At 41.7% G+C, this 16747-nt stretch overlaps 1 protein-coding gene across 4 annotated transcripts in view; it reads left to right on the top strand.

Annotated features, from left to right (window-relative positions):
• Positions 1–16747, top strand: part of COL28A1 (collagen type XXVIII alpha 1 chain) — a 67047-nt gene that overhangs the window by 43435 nt on the left and 6865 nt on the right. For all 4 annotated transcript variants that reach the window (XM_080974589.1, XM_080974588.1, XM_080974587.1 and 1 more), the window contains 10 exons: positions 305–373; positions 477–545; positions 2892–2960; positions 3928–3996; positions 11336–11404; positions 12949–13017; positions 15058–15126; positions 15301–15381; positions 15473–15508; positions 16394–16430. In XM_080974589.1, coding sequence (XP_080830715.1) covers positions 305–373; positions 477–545; positions 2892–2960; positions 3928–3996; positions 11336–11404; positions 12949–13017; positions 15058–15126; positions 15301–15381; positions 15473–15508; positions 16394–16430 — 637 coding nt within the window. The remainder of the gene's footprint in view (positions 1–304; positions 374–476; positions 546–2891; positions 2961–3927; positions 3997–11335; positions 11405–12948; positions 13018–15057; positions 15127–15300; positions 15382–15472; positions 15509–16393; positions 16431–16747) is intronic.

The raw sequence follows: 16747 nt of genomic DNA, 5'->3' as shown, positions 1-16747 counted from the left end.
AAAATCAGCAGAAAGGAAACAAAATGATAGAATAGTTGCTAGATTGTAGCTATCCTGAAAAACGCTATGATCGAGATGAAGAGCAATTGTTGTGGGTCCAAAACCTTAGTTCAGAAAACTGAGATGATCCTTGAAGTCCTTTCTAATGAATTCAGGAACCAATTATGGATATCCAATCATCATTTTGCAGCTAGGCAAAATGTTTTAGGATCCTCTTGAAAGCCAGTACTTTAGGACTCCTTGTCATTGTGTGAATATGTTGCTGATAATATAGACATGCATTGATTATATATTTCTTCTGCAGGGTGAATCTGGTATCAAAGGTTCAGTTGGTAGCCCTGGACCTTCCATTCGTGGGCTTCCTGGCCCCAAGGTAAATGATGCCAAAAAGCAAAGTGGAGCACCCGACCCTGGTACTTTCCTCCAAAATTGTGCAATCCTTTAATAAAGATGTGTTCTTTTGTGTGTATGTTTAGGGGGAGCAAGGATATGCAGGACCTCCCGGGAGCGATGGAAACCCTGGAAATTCAATCATGGGACCTCAGGTGTGCAGTTTTAATAAAATAAAATATTGGCAATATGATTCGATATGACCACATACAAAGAAGTAGAAAGAAATACTAAACTGGGTGTTTTTAGGCTTCTTGGGCAGGATCAGGGCTGGTTAAAGACACGCTGAAGCCCTAAGCCTCAAATTACTGGCTGGGGTTCCATTTAGATCACATATCACCTCTGTTTTGAAACATTGGCTGCCAGCTTGTTTGGGGCCCAATTCAAGGTGCTCACATTGGTGTTTAAAGCCCTAAATGACTCAGGCCCCAAATGTCACCCCCTCCTCTGCCTACAGACCTTCTCAAGTGTTAAGATTGGCAGAGGGGGCCTTTTTGGTAGTTCCGTCACCCTCAGGAATTTGGGGTGGTGGTGACCCAGAAGAAGGCATTCTTTGTAGCAGCCTCTAAGTTATGGAGCTCCCTCCCTACAGAGGTGCATCCGGCCACTTCATTATACAGTTTTTGGCAAAAAGATGCATCTCTTTATCCTGGCTTTTGACACCTGGAATGTGTGTTTTCAGGACCCACCTTATTTGTTGCAATACCATTTTTTGTACTTGTACATTTTTGAATCGTTTTTAATTTTGTGTTTTAAATTGTTGTAACCCGTCCTGGGACCTTAGGGTTAAGGGTAAGTAATAAAATAATAGTGATATCAAGCTTAAGTGGCCCTCTTTATTCAGTAATCAAATGTTATGATGTCAGCAGTAATCTGAAGTCGTATCCAACCAGGTGCAATGGATTTATAATAGCAAGCTGCCATCTGAGTCTTTGTTGCAATTCATTGTAAATTATTTTGATTACTCAATACAGTCGTACATCGGAAGTCGAACAGAATCTGTTCCGGAGTCCGTTCGACTTCCAAAACGTTCAGAAACCAAGGCGTGGCTTCCGATTGGCTGCAGGAAGCTCCTGCAGCCAATCAGAAGCCACATCGGACATTCGGCTTCCAAAGAACATTCACAAACCAGAACACTCACTTCCAGGTTTGCAGTGTTCAGGAGCCAAAACATATGAGTGCCAAGGTGTTTGGCTTCCAAGGTACAACTGTAAAGTTATTTTTTTAAAAAAACAAAACATTGTAAACACTTGCATTTTAAATCCAAAGACACATTTAGTGGCATGTCTAGTCTGGCCTTCAGAAATCCCAGGAGGTAGAGGAGTGGAAACACTTTGGTTAACCGCATATTAGGCAGCTAGAGATTGCAGATTTCTTATAGTTACAGGCACCAGGAAGGAAAATTGTAAGCTGCTATTCCATGGGCCCTGGTCATCCCAACCTGCCCAAAGATGGGGACTTGTTTTTATCTAAGTACATTATGTTTTGGGTCAGGAAAAAAGTGTCCATAGTTCAGATGTGGTTTATATTATCTATTTCTAGTAAATATCGGTTGATATATTCACCCCAGGGAATGAAAGATAGAAACAGATAAATTATGATGGCAATAATCCTGACATGCTAGTTTTATATGTACACAGATTATATATATATATATATATACATATATATATAAAACATACTTAGGGGAGCATTCAAACACCCTCAGTCTGAAATGCCACAGTCCATCAATTGATGTAAGCCTTTCGATGGCGTGGATGTCAGATTTAGGATATTGTGTAATGAAGATGCAGCAATACTTATGCCTTCTAAAATCAAGAGGAATATGTGGGACAAAATCCTCAGTTCATAAGAGAAGGGTATTGTTATCCTATTTTGGTTGTTCACAAAGTGAGAACATCTGTTTGGCAACTCTTCCCAGTGCAGGAATTTGGAAGTCAAAATAGAGACAAGACCCCTTGCCCCCGATTTCCTTCGTTATTGAAATAATTAATGGGGAAACTACTTGATATTTTAAAACACTGGCAACAAACCAGAGGAATCCTTTAGGCACACCCTAAGGACTCAGACAATGTCCAGCATGACTTCTGCTCCTCCCATCTTCTTAGAAGAAGAGCTTGCCTTGCACTATATCGTATACCACTTCTGAATTTCCCCAAGCGCGGCATGTGGTTCATTGTGGCTTGTGGTGCAAGCCAGTTCTCAAGTATTGCCAGTTCTCAAACTTGCAAATTAGCTGTCAATGTCCAGACCATGAACACTTTGCCTGGTAGTATTCTGCCCGATGAGCAACAGCTCCCACCTTCCTCCCTGCGTCCTTTTCAATCAGAAGTACAACAGGAAGGTGAAGCTTCTCTGTCCCGGGCATAATCTATGCATGCTGTGACATGGCAGGCTGCCAGTTTTGCCTTTTCGCATGCCGACATTGAAGTCTGGCAACATTAAGAGTTAATAATATGATGTTTAGATAATTTATATTGACGTTGATTATTTGTCTTCAGGGTTCTCCAGGCTTACCGGGGCCACCTGGACTTCCTGGAGCAAAGGGGGATGGTTTTCCGGGTGCACCAGTAAGTGTAATTTCACCACTAATTTGTGATAGGTAAGAGGTAAAAGGTAAATGGTTAAAATAATTTTTCCTTTATTATACATAAACAATGTGATACAATACAATACATACAATACATACCACACATACCAAACCATACCATACAAAACATGCATACCTGGAAAACATACATTACCTACATACCTACTCAACATAATTGAATACACCATCAGTGTTTGATTTCCGACTGTTCTCATTGTGCTATTTTGCAATTTATTAATCCATACGCATTTCATTTTTGTTTGTTCTATTTTTCTAAACGAATTTTATTATGTGTTTTCTCTGCTTTTTAGATTCATTCTATGTCTGTCAGGAGATCCACCTTATCCGTATAGTTTTTGAGATATTCTTTAAATATCATCCATTCCTTGTTAATTTTTTGTATAGTGTTTCCTCTTAGTCTCCCTGTTAACTTTGCAATATGTAAATATTCAATCGTTTTTGCTAACCAGTCTGTTTTTGTGAGGACATTGTTACTTTTCCAGTCTCTCCCCCCTTCAAGGTTAGCGCTCTTCTCTGCCCTTGACACAATATTAGGCTGGTTTATTTATGTTTCTGCCACTTAGCCCACCACTGGGGATATTCTGCCCCCAACTTTAGGTATCTCCTTCCTCTCTTATCTTATGTATTGAAATTGGTTTTATGTTTTGATTAGATCTTATCGGTGTTTTACTTGCCTTGTTTTTATGCTGTTCAATTTCTGTTATTGCTGTTTTGTTTTACTAAATGCATTTGTTTTAATATGGTTTTGCCACCCTGATGGAAAGGTAGGATACAATTTTAACAACAGATTAAAATAAATAAATAAATGCACGTTGTTTTTTAAATGAAGAAATAAAAGCTTCTAGATGGAGGCCAAAATCCCGTTATTTGTACATCCTTCGGTTCTGTGAGACTAACCAGCCTGTATTTTTCTGACGTCGTTCTAGGGACCTCAGGGAATGCCTGGCCTTCAGGGACCAAGAGGTCTTAAAGGAGCAGGGGACCCTGGCCAAAAGGTACTCATGCTAAAGTAACACCTATAATTTTAATAGATAACTCTCATTAAAAGCATTAAAAGAGAGCCAGTGTGGTGTAGTGGTTAAGAGCAGTAGTCTCGTAATCTGGTGAACCGGGTTTGCGTCTCCGCTCTTCCACATGCAGCTGCTGGGTGACCTTGGGCCAGTCACACTTCTCTGAAGTCTCTCAGCCCCACTCACCTCACAGAGTGTTTGTTGTGGGGGAGGAAGGGAAAGGAGAATGCTAGCCGCTTTGAGACTACTTCGGGTAGTGATAAAGCGGGATATCAAATCCAAACTCTTCTTCTTCAAACAAATTCTATGCACTGTTTCCCTCCATATTGAGGATAATGTTCTTGTGCTTGGATGCTTGTAGGTTTCCCACAGGCATCTGGTTGGCCTCTGTGAGAGCAGGACGCTGGACTAGATAGGCCATTGGCTGATCCAGCAGGTTCTTTTTGTATTCTATTTCCTCGGAAATGAACATAAATCACAGTTTCTTCTTGATCGATAACATAAGTTTTATAAAGTTGACAGAATCCATCTTGATGTAGCCCTTTAAGTGTTAACAGAAGTTAGACCTCTGGTACGACCTTTGTTTATTTGCTTATGTCAAGCTGCCATTTGGGGTAATGACCCACCCAGTGTGACTAGCTTGCATTTCAAAAATAAATAAATAAAAATCTATACCAACTCTCAGAAATCAGCAATTTAAGACTAGCAGCAGTACAGCAAGTGTTTTCAAAGCATAGGCCATGTTTTCTTTTTAAAATAGAAAACAGAAAACAGAAAAACAAAAATGCTGTCCTCTTACCTGTGGGTGTTTAAAGAAAAGCTGAAATTAAGGAAAGGTGGCCCCAAATAAATGGCTTTTTGAATGCTACTTTAAAGTTTGAAGAGTCTATAGAAACTCTGTGTGAAATATTTATGTGTGCTTGTCTAAATCTGCCCGCTTTCAATCAGTCCTCTGCTTTAACAATGTAAAAATCTGCTGTTGCCTTCTGCTGCCCAATTTACATAGGGAAATCAAAACCTGTCACAGCAGAGCCATTGAATAAAATGCACATTTCAGTATGTCTTGAGCTCTTTGGTGGCTGCCCTCAAGGCTGCTAAACACTTCTGTCCCCATGTGAACAAAACAGCACAGGAATTTGTCAAAACAAACAGATAAATCACTTATAGTACTCTGGAGCATATTCTGGCAATGGCAAACCAGTTTGGTATTATCCTAGTAAATAGAAGAGAGAGAAAGAGAGCGCGAGTGAGCGCTTCCTACATTCCATGGTTGTCATATGAGCATTCTTATAAAATCATTCCATTTGCAGAATTAGAGCTATTAAAAATTAGATGCAGCAAAAGTTCTGCTGCTTTTTTCTTCTGAGGAATGCAGTGTGCTAGGGACTCTACCTCTCTGTTTGTTCTGCTCACCGTTCCTCCTTCCTGCTCCTCCTCACTCCACTTCCCTGTGGTAACCCTCTAGACCAGTGATGGCCAAACTTGGCCCTCCAGCTGTTTTGGGACTACAACTCCCACCATCCCTAGCTAACAGGCCTAGTGGTCAGGGATTATGGAAATTGTAGTCCCAAAACAGCTGGAGGGCCAAATTTGGCTGCCACTTCTCTAGACCATGGTGGGGGGGACTTCTTGACTCCATGGGCCAGTTCCTTATCGAGACCCCTGAATATTTGTACCCAAGAAGCTGAAAATAATCCACGTTTATTAAATAAGAGACACAACCTGTGCTTCAGTGGCCTCATTCTTTCAGACAAATCCTTGAAGCCGCAGCTATTATGGATCCCTGCACAAACTGTAAGAAGGAACAGTTTGTGTGGTGGAAAATAATCTCACATATTGGCTTTAATGCAGTTATGCAAATAATGCCTTTTACCCCTGTCCAGGGGCTGACACAGGTATAGCCATGGATGCACGAGGCCTACAAGCAGATCCTGAGCATTCTCCCCAACTATGATTTCTTGCAATTTGTATTCAGAGCCATTGTCAGGCGTCAGGGACTCCGACGCGCCCCCCCCCCAACAGTAGGTTGCCAGGAACAGATAAACAAGGAGAGTTCTTACCAATGTCTTATATTCAATATTCACAGAGAGAGGCTTAGAAAAGCTGTCTCTTGGAGTAACGGCATTGCTCTGAGTAATCTCCACGCGACTTCTCTCCTCAATTGTCAACAGTACCACCCAGCTTATGGTGGCTGCTTAGGGCCATTTGCCTCCGAGCCCTTTGCTCTCCTACTTTCAGTGCTTGCCTGGTTCTGGGAGAACGGGGGTGGTGGTGGTCTGGGATGCTTTCTAGTGATAACGTGTCAGCCAGCTGCTCCTGCTTTGCTTCCCCCTCTCCCATTACTTCCCAACTTTTCCCCTCATCTGCCTCTGAGCTGTGACCTCCCACAAACCCCTGTTGTAAATCTATACTGTCTTCCTCTTCTCTGGAAGGCCCTGGCTGCGGAGACGGTCTCCACCATTCCTACTCTGTCCAGTCCCTGACAGCCATATTGCCTCTGCCAGTGGAGGTGGAACACAGCTATTGCGGTTAGAAGCCATTAGTGGCCTTGTCCTCCTCCATGACTCTGCCTAATGTTCTTTTAAAGTCCTCGCAAGTTGGTGGCCATTACTGTCTCCTGTGGGAAGGAGTTCCATGAGGAAGCGCATTCTTTTATCTGTCCCGAATCGTCCCAGATCCAGCTTCATTACTGGTTACTGAGATAATATTTGGAAATGTAGTATAGAAACTGTTCCGGCTATTGTTTTCCTTCTCACAGAGGTTTGGTAGCCACTTTCATTGTCATTTATTTTCCGTATTATTGAGGTATCGAAAACACACACACACAGAGCGACCAGTAGGACTTGGTTTCCCGCTCCGATCCTTCTTCTGTACTGCTCTAATTTCCTCTATTTTTTAATAAAAAAAACGAACAGCTTTGTTTAACCGAAGAGCCCCCTATAAACACATTTACATACAAGTTGGAATTCCACTAAGTATCACTCCGTAAGAATGTTCCCTCAATCTCAATTGGAGCTCTGTTCTTTGGCTTGAGAGATGGCTCACATATGCAGGCAGCAGAAAGGAGGAATTTGGTGAAACAGAGGCCCGATTCACTCAAAACCGCCTGTGGGATGCAGGAACACTATAGGCATGACTTTCTTGTTGTGTATAGGATAGACATGAAGGGCAAAGGAGCAGGCTGTAATCACAACAACTGAGTATATATATAAAAGGCATGCAAATTGTAAAGCCACAGCCTTGATACCACAACAGTGGGAATAGCCTACCCTAGCATTTTTACTGAAGAACCAGAGCCAAAGCTTTTTTGGGGGGAGGGTAACCCACCAACAGTGGTCTCTGGGGGCAAGGTAGAGCCAGCTGCAGGAAGCGTATCATGTTACGATCCTGGCCTATCAAACATAGGCTCAACTCCAGTAAAGAGCTGAGTGTCTGTTCCTCGCCCCAGGCGTCTTAATTGATCTCACACACGGTCACTGCCCGTTAGCTCAATTTCAGCTGACTGCATTTTCTTCCTCCCTCGCCCTTTTTAATTAAGAAAAAATAAGTATGCAGAAAAATTCCTGCGCTTCAAAAAAACAAAAACAAAGCGAAAAGCCCAGCATGGTAACTCTTTGTATATCTTTGGATCCATTTCAAAAGATATACATAATACTTCCCTTATATAGAGTTGTTTCCAACCCATATGATTCCATAAATTTACGATTCATGTGCAGTCGCTTGGAGAACCTTACCCTTGTGTTTCACAGTAGTGGAACAATTTAAAAATAAATGCACCAGAGGTCACAGAGTTAATCGAGAGGAGCAGAAAAATAACACATACACCCCTGTCTATATAATATATATGCAATGTTTAATGTTTGATTTCACACCAATTTAGACTACGTATCACATAATAACTATGATTAGCTGCAAAACAAGTCAACTTCAAATCACGGGCTATGAAACTTTCTTGCTGAAACTAACCATAGTGCTAAACCACAGCTACTGGTTCAGATGACTCCAGAAGGCATTGTTAATTAAAAAACTGAAAGAAAAGCTTCTGATTCCTCGTCCACGCTGCCCTTGGACACACAGGGGAGAAAAGAGGGGTGTGTGAGCTTGGGAGGAGAATAGGCCCATTCATGTAGCTCTAAGTCTGTGGTTCTTCAGATGATATAGGTCTCCAGCTCCCATTATCCTCATCCATCATGGTCAATGGTCAGGAATGATGGGAGCTGCAGTTAAGCAATAGTCCTCCTGGGGCGCAATGGGTCAGTGCTCCTGGCTCTTAACCTAAAGGTTGGTGGTTTGAGCCCACCCAGGGCCGGCTGTGGACAGGATTCTTGCATTACAGGGGATTGGACTAGATTACCCTTAGAGTCCCTTCCAACGCTGGAAGGTTATGGAATCCCCACCTTTGACCATGCAGATGTTGTCAAACTACAAATCCCGTCATCCCTGACCCTTGGTCATGTTGGCTTCTGGGTGTTGGAGCCAAACAACATTTGGAGGACCATAGAGTCCCCATCTCCGCTCTAAACCGTGGTTTAGCTCCAAACTCCCAGAAGCCCCAGCTGGCACTCAGGTCCTGCTTACAGGTTTCCCATCTGCTTGGCCAGCATGAGAACATAATGCTGGACTAGATAGGTCTTTGGCCTGATCCAGAAGGGAGTGCTGGTTTAGCAACATGTCTAAACTGTATCTAAGTATTTACAGTAAATGTTTTGAACAGCCTGTCTTTGAAATGGTTAAGAGGAGAAACATTTGCTTGCAGTAGTCCTGTGAATTAAAGTTAAAGCAGCCTGGTCCTATTCAGGTTTACCTGAAATTAAGTGAGTGAGTTCAGAGGGGCATAATAATAATAATAATAATTAAACAACAACAACAACAATTTTATTATTTATACCCCACCCATCTGGCTGGGTTTCCCAAGTAGCCTGCAATCCAGTTAAATCACAATGTTTTCGGTGAATAAATCAGAAAAGCTGGGGGGGGGGGGGGGAGATACAAATTCAACTCATCCACAGATACCAAAAGGCCCAGACAGAAATTGACCCGTCCTTTGGCACCACCTGCTGGTAGCACATGGAATCAATGTGCCTCTCGATGTGCAAATAATAACTGCTCGGGGGATGGGGCTGGAGCAATGCCACCATGAAAAAAAAAGGATTTGACACTTCATGTCCCCACACTTCAGCTCCCCCTCCCCAGTCCAAATGGGAACATGCCACAGCTGCTTTCAGATGTTTTCCAGTTACAGATCTATAACATGTAGTTTGGCCCCATCTTTAGCATTCAGGATCAACCATGCAAGCCTACACGTGTGTGATCCACGGTAAATTCCTCTGAGTTTAATAGGACTTATTCCCAAGTAAGATTGCTGAGTTTTTTTAAGGACTGCTGCAGCTCTAGTCTTCATGATCTTTTCACAGTCTGATCCACAAACCAGTCAAACAGGCTTCTCGGATTTAAGCGTTGAAGTCCCAGCATTCCAGCCCTGAAAGCTTCTCCATTAACTAGTTTTGGAAGGTTGGGCTGCCCCCTCTCTAATATCACAGACGTCTCCTCCCCCTAAACAAACCACAGTTGTACGCAAATTGTCAAACAGACCTTTGTCCTTTAGGGATTTCACCAAGATCAAGTTGCCTCTCAGCCATCTGTCAACAGCTGTCCTATTATTTAAATCTCTGGCAACTTTGTTAGACATTTCTCCATGATGTGTTTGAATTGTTAAACATTTAAGTGCTGTGCTGGTTAGAAACTCTGTGGGAGAAGAAGGTTGCTCCAAATAACAGTTCTGGCAGCTTTCCCCATCATTCAGAGAATCAGAGAGAACTTCGTGAAGACCTCCCTCCACACTCCTCAATATTTACCTGCTCCGAATTGCCTCCCTCTCTGGCAGGAGGGGAGAGAGAACATGGAGACCATCTCTTATTTATTTATACAAACATCTTCCCCTGTGCTGTTTTTCTAGAAAAAGAGGTGCTGGAACTCACCGTGAATGCCTCTCTTGTTCTCTTATAATGGCAATGGAGTCCACCAGAAAAAAGCCCTCCTCTTCACCCATATTTTTCTTATTTATTGCATTCATTTCCCACCTTTGCTCCAGGGAGCTCAATTTAGCATCCATGGCTCTCCCGCTCTCTACGTTATCCTCCCAACAACCCTGTGAACAGTGACAGATTTACGTATAAGCTAAACAAGCTATAGCTTAGGGCCCCACTCTCTTGGGGGCCCCAAAAAAATTTAAAGGAAAAAAACCTGGATGTACATTTCCAAAATATAAGAACAAAACCAAACAAAATAAAACCTACATACAGCAATAGTGTTTTGTGTTGTGTAGGTCCATAAATTACCATATAGCATATATTCAACACAAAGAACAGTGACAATTTGTTGTTGACAAAGGACAGCTGGACATATAAAGGGCCCCATTACCTTCAGGAGCTTGGGGCCTCATCAAACCTAAATCCAGCCCTGCTTGAGAGGTAGGTTAGGTTAAGTGTTGATGACTGGTTCAAGGTGACCCGGTGAACTCTGGTCTCCAAGGTTACACAAGCATTAAAAGAAATGGGGGGGGGGGCACCATAATTAAACAGACTGTAAAACAATCTCATTAACAAAAAACCCCATAGCAATTAAAAACAGGTTGAGAGATCAAGTGCAATATTCAAAAGCCAGCCCAGTGTCTATACAGACATTGTGTTTTGCAACACCGGTGGCACCAGTAAAAAAAGTCTGCCTTTGAGTTGCCCCAGGCCGCTGATCCTTGGACTTGGGCAAGGATAACCTACTCCAACCCTGATATCTTTATCCCAATGCTTTCTCTGGGTGCCCAAGCCAAATGAGGTGCAGCATGCGGCTGTTTGTGAAAGGGGCATCTCAGTGGCTGTGTGTCTCAACTGCAGAATGCTCTTCCTAACTTTAATGCCTTTTTGCCACCACATGTTAAATGTCTTTTGTTTTCCAAGACCTTTTTGAATTTTGTTGTAGCTCCCCTGGCTCTGTGGCTTTGATTCTCTGCTCTTTGGTTTGGGTGTGAGTTTAAATATTCTTTTAAAATAAAGAAAGAAAAAGCCTTAATTGGGAATTGCTTTAATGGTGCTTTACATTTTACTATATTGTACATTTTCTATTCTGTGGGCTGCCCTGAGAATGCATGTAAATAAATTAATAGCACATGTAATGTAGCCTTTAGCTATTGATATCTATGGGAAGCTTGTCGGCTTTTAAGTTGGAACATCCTCAGCTATGATTTGTCTTGAAAACAGGCTCGTTCATAAAAATCTGTGGATGTGATACCTGTGTTGAACCTCTTCCTTTTTGTCTTTCTTTACTTTAGGGAGAACCAGGAGCAAGAGGATCCCCGGGGCCTCCTGGTCAAAGAGGAATAGGAATACCTGGGCCCAAGGTTAGCAAATATCTCTGCACAGTCTAGCAGAGGGATTGGGAATATGCAGTGTGGCCCTCCAGATATTGTTTGACTACAATTCCCATCTTCCCTGACCACTGTCTGTGCTACTTGGGGCTGATGGGAGTTGGAGTCCAACAACATCTGTAGGTACCACAGGTTCTCTTCCCCTGATCTAGAAGTTCCTGCCCCTTATATATTTAAGTTAAACATGATAGCCACCTTTCTTGGAATGCTTTGGAGCTAACTTACATTCAATATCTTAGCAGCTGCTGCTTCTTTTTTGCCTATTTTAATCTTAACGGGTTTGTGAATGCCTTGGAAAAGAAGCACTTCTTTCTATATTGTTGCATTTTGTGGCCGAATTGTTAGATGCAGTGCACCCAGCAAAGGAATGCAGTGTTGCCTTTGTTTGGGGGTTAGTTGCAAAAGAATGCTACTGATCCTAGGCTCTTAATAACAGGGACTGAGTGGTTCACTCCAGCCATCAGGCTCTTTTTCGCCCGAGACTTCAGGTGACTGCTGTGGATGTACATTTGCTTACCTTATGGAGCAAAGGATAAGCGCTTGCACATAGAGAATCAGCATGTCAGGGGGAAGGGTTCAGCCTGTCTTCTTTCTGTGTGTGGGGAGTTTTTTTGTTTTTCAAATGTGTATCCCAAGCCTGAAATGGTATAGTCAAGACAGCTTTGTCATTTAATTCGGCTGGCTGTTGAACGTGACCAAGGGCAGAGAGAAGGGGAAATAGGTGGGATTGTGCTATCAGCTTCCTTACTCCCTAAACACTTCCATGGCTGCCCTTATTCGGCCGGCCTCTTACTCCAGCCTTTGAATTACCTGGAGTGACCTCAATAGGCCTTATTTCTGAGTTGCAGTAGGGGTGAAGAATTGAATTTGTTTGCATTTTAATGAGAAACCCATTTAATCCACACTTTTTGAACCAATACGTGAACCGAAACATAGCTGTCCTTTGAAATTTGTACTTCTCTGAATTTTTCAATGCAGTTTTCCAACCAACCAATGCGTGCAAGAATACATACATTACTGGATGGCATGCATAAAGAGACATCTATTCAGGAAAATGACTTACAAATGAATTACGTTAGTGGGAATTGCTTTGCAAAAGTGTATACATTAGTCAAAACTGCATGTGAAATTTCATTGATTAGGAGAAATTGCACTAAGATGCCGATGGGTTTTCACAAGGATTTCTTTTTTAAAAAAAGAAAAAAGCCAATTGCCAAAGAACTGAAATTAAGATGGGAAAGAAGGAGAAGCTGCAAGAAACTGAAATCAATCAATTTGTCCATCCCTGTTTCTGAGTAGACATGTATAGGAATGCACTTAAGTGCCCCCAAGCAGTTACAAAGGCTCATATATGTAATTCTTTTCACAGTTTCTAGCACTTGGAAAAGGCAGAGACAGGCACAAAACTTTACATGGCACTATACAATTCTGACTTCTTCCTGGAGTTGTCTTAAACTACTCCCCCCCCCCCTTAATCTGAGACAATTTTATTTCCTTTTTTTCTTTTTTAAAATTAGGGTGTTATTGGACAAAAAGGTCTGCCAGGGCCACAGGGTCCTCCTGGAGATAGTATACAAGGAATTAAGGTAAGAATGTAGGTGCTGACATAAGGTTTTTTGCAAATGACTCCCCCTGCCCTGTCTTCATTACACAGTTGTTTCATGGAACTATTTATGTTGCTGCTTAAGATGGGAAAGAAACCCCAAAAACCTAAATTTTAAATGTCCACTTGGTTGACAGACAGTAGTTTCTTAACTGAGTGCCAGCCCTGTTGGAGTGAAAAGATCAGACCTTTAAAATTCTACCCTGATCAAGGACAGAAATTTATTCTGGAAGAACTGATGAACTGTGGATGTACGATACCCTGGACTTTCCCCTTCCATGGAAGTGAAATAACTGAGTAAATACTGTTTGCTCTAACAAATTAAAAGGCCGTCATGTTGTGTCAGGGTATTCTAGCAGTGACATATCTTTTAAACTAGAATTTTAGTTTTGGCCTTTAGAACCTGATGACTTCACACAGAGAGAGAGACACACACACACCTGCTGTCATCCAGACTAGGCAATTACTTATACCAAAGCTATAAATATCTGGAAAAATGTTGAGCTGGGAGATAACAGAAATCACTGGGTTAAAGTTGACTGAAAGTGCAGAGGTGCCCTTATTATCAATTTACGATGGGGTGGAAGGTTCGCAGGCTATGAAGGACTTGCTCACAGTTTTATTGACAGCTGCATGAATTATGATAGCTAGGGAAGTGGAAGGGGCAAGCAGAATATAAAATGGAGGAATGGTATAAAGAGGTGTAGCTATTAATGATAAATTGACATGTGCCATTAAGGTAAGATGGGGAATATGTAGGAGAAATGATTTCGATATGGAAGGTGTTTGTAGAATTTGTAAAACGGAAAGGGGTCAAACCATAGCAAGAGGTGTTGAAATTTTGGAAGATTGGGTAGTTACAATGGAATGGTCTCAGTGGTGGGGTGCATATTTTTATTCTTATTTATTTATGATTATTACTTTGTCAAAATAAAACAAAAACAAAACAAAACAAATGTTGAGCTGGATCCTTCCCACAAGAATCTGACTTAGAGCAACGCATTTTAAAAACACTTTCCCATTTATGTGAACCTCAGTGAGGGCGCAGAACACGGCTTGTGAGGGGCGTGGTCTGGGGAGGGTGTGTGGCCTGGAGGAGAGTCCCAAATGTTGAATGAGTGGAGAATCCAGGAGAGACTCCTCTGAGGCAATTCAAAATTTAGAAAGCAAGTGTGTTGTCACCTACAAAAATGTCATCATTCCTTATATGGCCACAGAGATGTCAGGAATGTGACACTTCTTGCGTATGTAAACTCCAGGTCTTATGGTTTGGATGGCTAAGAGTAGTGGTTCTAAATATTTTTTTGGGCCACTGTTCCCTTGGCTCCATAAACTCATCCCCAGTGCCCCTTGCCCTATAAAGAGCATTATTCACAATAGTGGTTGAATCACGATGCACTAAGAAACGTGATTACACAGCAGCATTAAAAGCAGTTACAATTAGTTGCACATTTATTCAAAATCAAATGTAGCTTGAGTCAACAAAATTGATAAACTTGATACAGCGATGCCAGCTTTTCAAAGCCTGATAGTCATTGACACCTCCAGTGGCCACTCAGGTTTGGGAACCACTGGCTTAGAGCCATAGAGTGGAAAACTGTTTCCCATCATGTGAAGCTGTCTCACAAGAGGAGCATCTGTGTATTAGGTCTCTGGGTCATGTAAGTAAACCCTGTGGCTGAGTAATATTGGTGGCCGCTTAAGCTGAGCAGCTGAGCCCTGGGGATGCTTTTGGGCCACATTTAACATAACTGTTCCATATGGAAGTGACAGGAAAGCTGCTCTGCTCAAAGGGATAAGACGGCTGGCTAAACATCTGTCAGTGGATTTCCTGCATGCTTGTTTCCTGTATCTTTAATAAATGTCCATATGGGTATAGCCAAATACAATCCTTGCAGACAGTTCTGCATTCAAACAGAAAACGACCTAAATAACTGAGGGAACAGTACTTTGCCTGCAGCTGCTAAATGTTATGGTCTTTTTACAAAGGCTATTTCTAAGCAAATCTCTATGTTGTTTTTAGGGAGATCGGGGTGTTCAAGGCTTGCCAGGACAAAAAGGCTCTGTGGGGGTTGGACTACCCGGGTCTAAGGTAAGAGAGTTGCCCATCTAGCTATTTTTTTTTAAAAAATCAGTTTTTATTAAAAGTTTTCAACATAAAAACTTAATAAAGAAGGAAACAAACAAACAAACAATATGAACATATCCCCCCCCCCCCGGTTATTTACCTATGCAAAGCAGTAGCCATGTTGTATCTTATTATTAGGGGGATTCTGGAGAGAAAGGAGACCAGGGAAAGAGAGGTAACAAAGGAGAGATTGGAGAACCTGGACCTGCAGGACCAAGGGTAACACTTAAAAAAACACAACTACTTTATTTATTCTTTCACGAAAGAGGATAGTGCACTTAATAATTTATATCATTATACAACCTTTCAGGGATTTTCAGGACTCAAAGGCGAACCTGGTCTTACTGTAAGTATATCCTGATGTGTTTTATCATAAAAATGTGACTGTTGGTAAAAGCTGTAGCTTGGCACTCTTTATGATCAGAGATGGGGAATCAGTGGCTCACCAGATGGTGTTGGATTACAGCTAGGAATGAATCAGTCTTTTCCAGGTCCTGCTTGTGGACTTATTATAAGCTTCTGGTTGGCTGATATGAGAACAATATGCTGGACCAGATGGGCCACCAGCCAGATTCAGCAGGGCTTTTTGTATATTTTGTGTTGAGTCAAATAAAAACGACATTTCTGTCACAGATTAAGTATAATTGAACTACGTATTTTGTTAGAAAATGTGTTCCAACCTGTTCTGAGCCATGTACACAGCGCTGTTTCTAATCTGCTACAGTTCAGCTTTTGGGGGAAACCATGTTGTTTGTCTTGCCATGGCAGACAGAATTTTATACAATCAATTACATATTGTAGCATTATGCCATACTATTGATTTCAATGCAAAGGCCATTCATTTCAAAGCAAAGAACAAAATACAAATGGCGGCGGGGAGGAGAACAACAATACACATTCTCAATTAAATATTGTTTGCAAAATGTTGTGAAAACACAGATTGCATTTGCTGACTAATTTCCATTCTGGACATGAGAGAATTGAGCGAACTTTGGCAATTTCCACTCCCATGCAAGTAGACATGATTCTTTCCCTTCTTTTAGACATGTTCAGAGAACCATCTGAATGTCACTGTAACAATAATATTTTTTAATGTTTCAAAACATGCAGTCACTTGCTTTATGCAAAGCAAGCATTCAATTTTCCATTAGAAAAAAAACAACAATTAGGCAATGATGCATAACTGATTTCCAAATCTGAAATCACAACTGAACTGGCTCCTCTCTTTCAGAAAGAAGACGTAATCAAACTCATAATGGAGATATGTGGTAAGATCTACCTGAAGGAATGAAACCATTTTATCGTATTAGTTGCTTTCCCTGAAAGAATTCAGAATTGACCTTAGAAGTGTGTACATTTATTGGGTGGGGTTGAAAGAACCATGAGTGGAAGGAAAATAGCTGAGAGTGCTGTTTCACAAGTGCTGGCCCATGTCTCCGCAGTGTTAAACAGTTGCACCTTGGAAGTCGAACGGAATCTGTTCCAGCAGTCTGTTCTACTTCCAAAGCATTCGAAAACCAAAGCACAGCTTCTGATTGGCTGCAGGAAGGTCCTTTACCTTCCAGGGGTCCTTTACCTGTTTTTT

Source organism: Podarcis pityusensis, assembly GCF_964106645.2.
Source record: "Podarcis pityusensis genome assembly, chromosome: 12".
NCBI classification, from domain to species: domain Eukaryota; kingdom Metazoa; phylum Chordata; class Lepidosauria; order Squamata; family Lacertidae; genus Podarcis; species Podarcis pityusensis.
The sequence above is the reverse complement of the archived record's forward strand: the minus strand, read 5'-3'. Positions and strand labels throughout refer to the sequence as shown.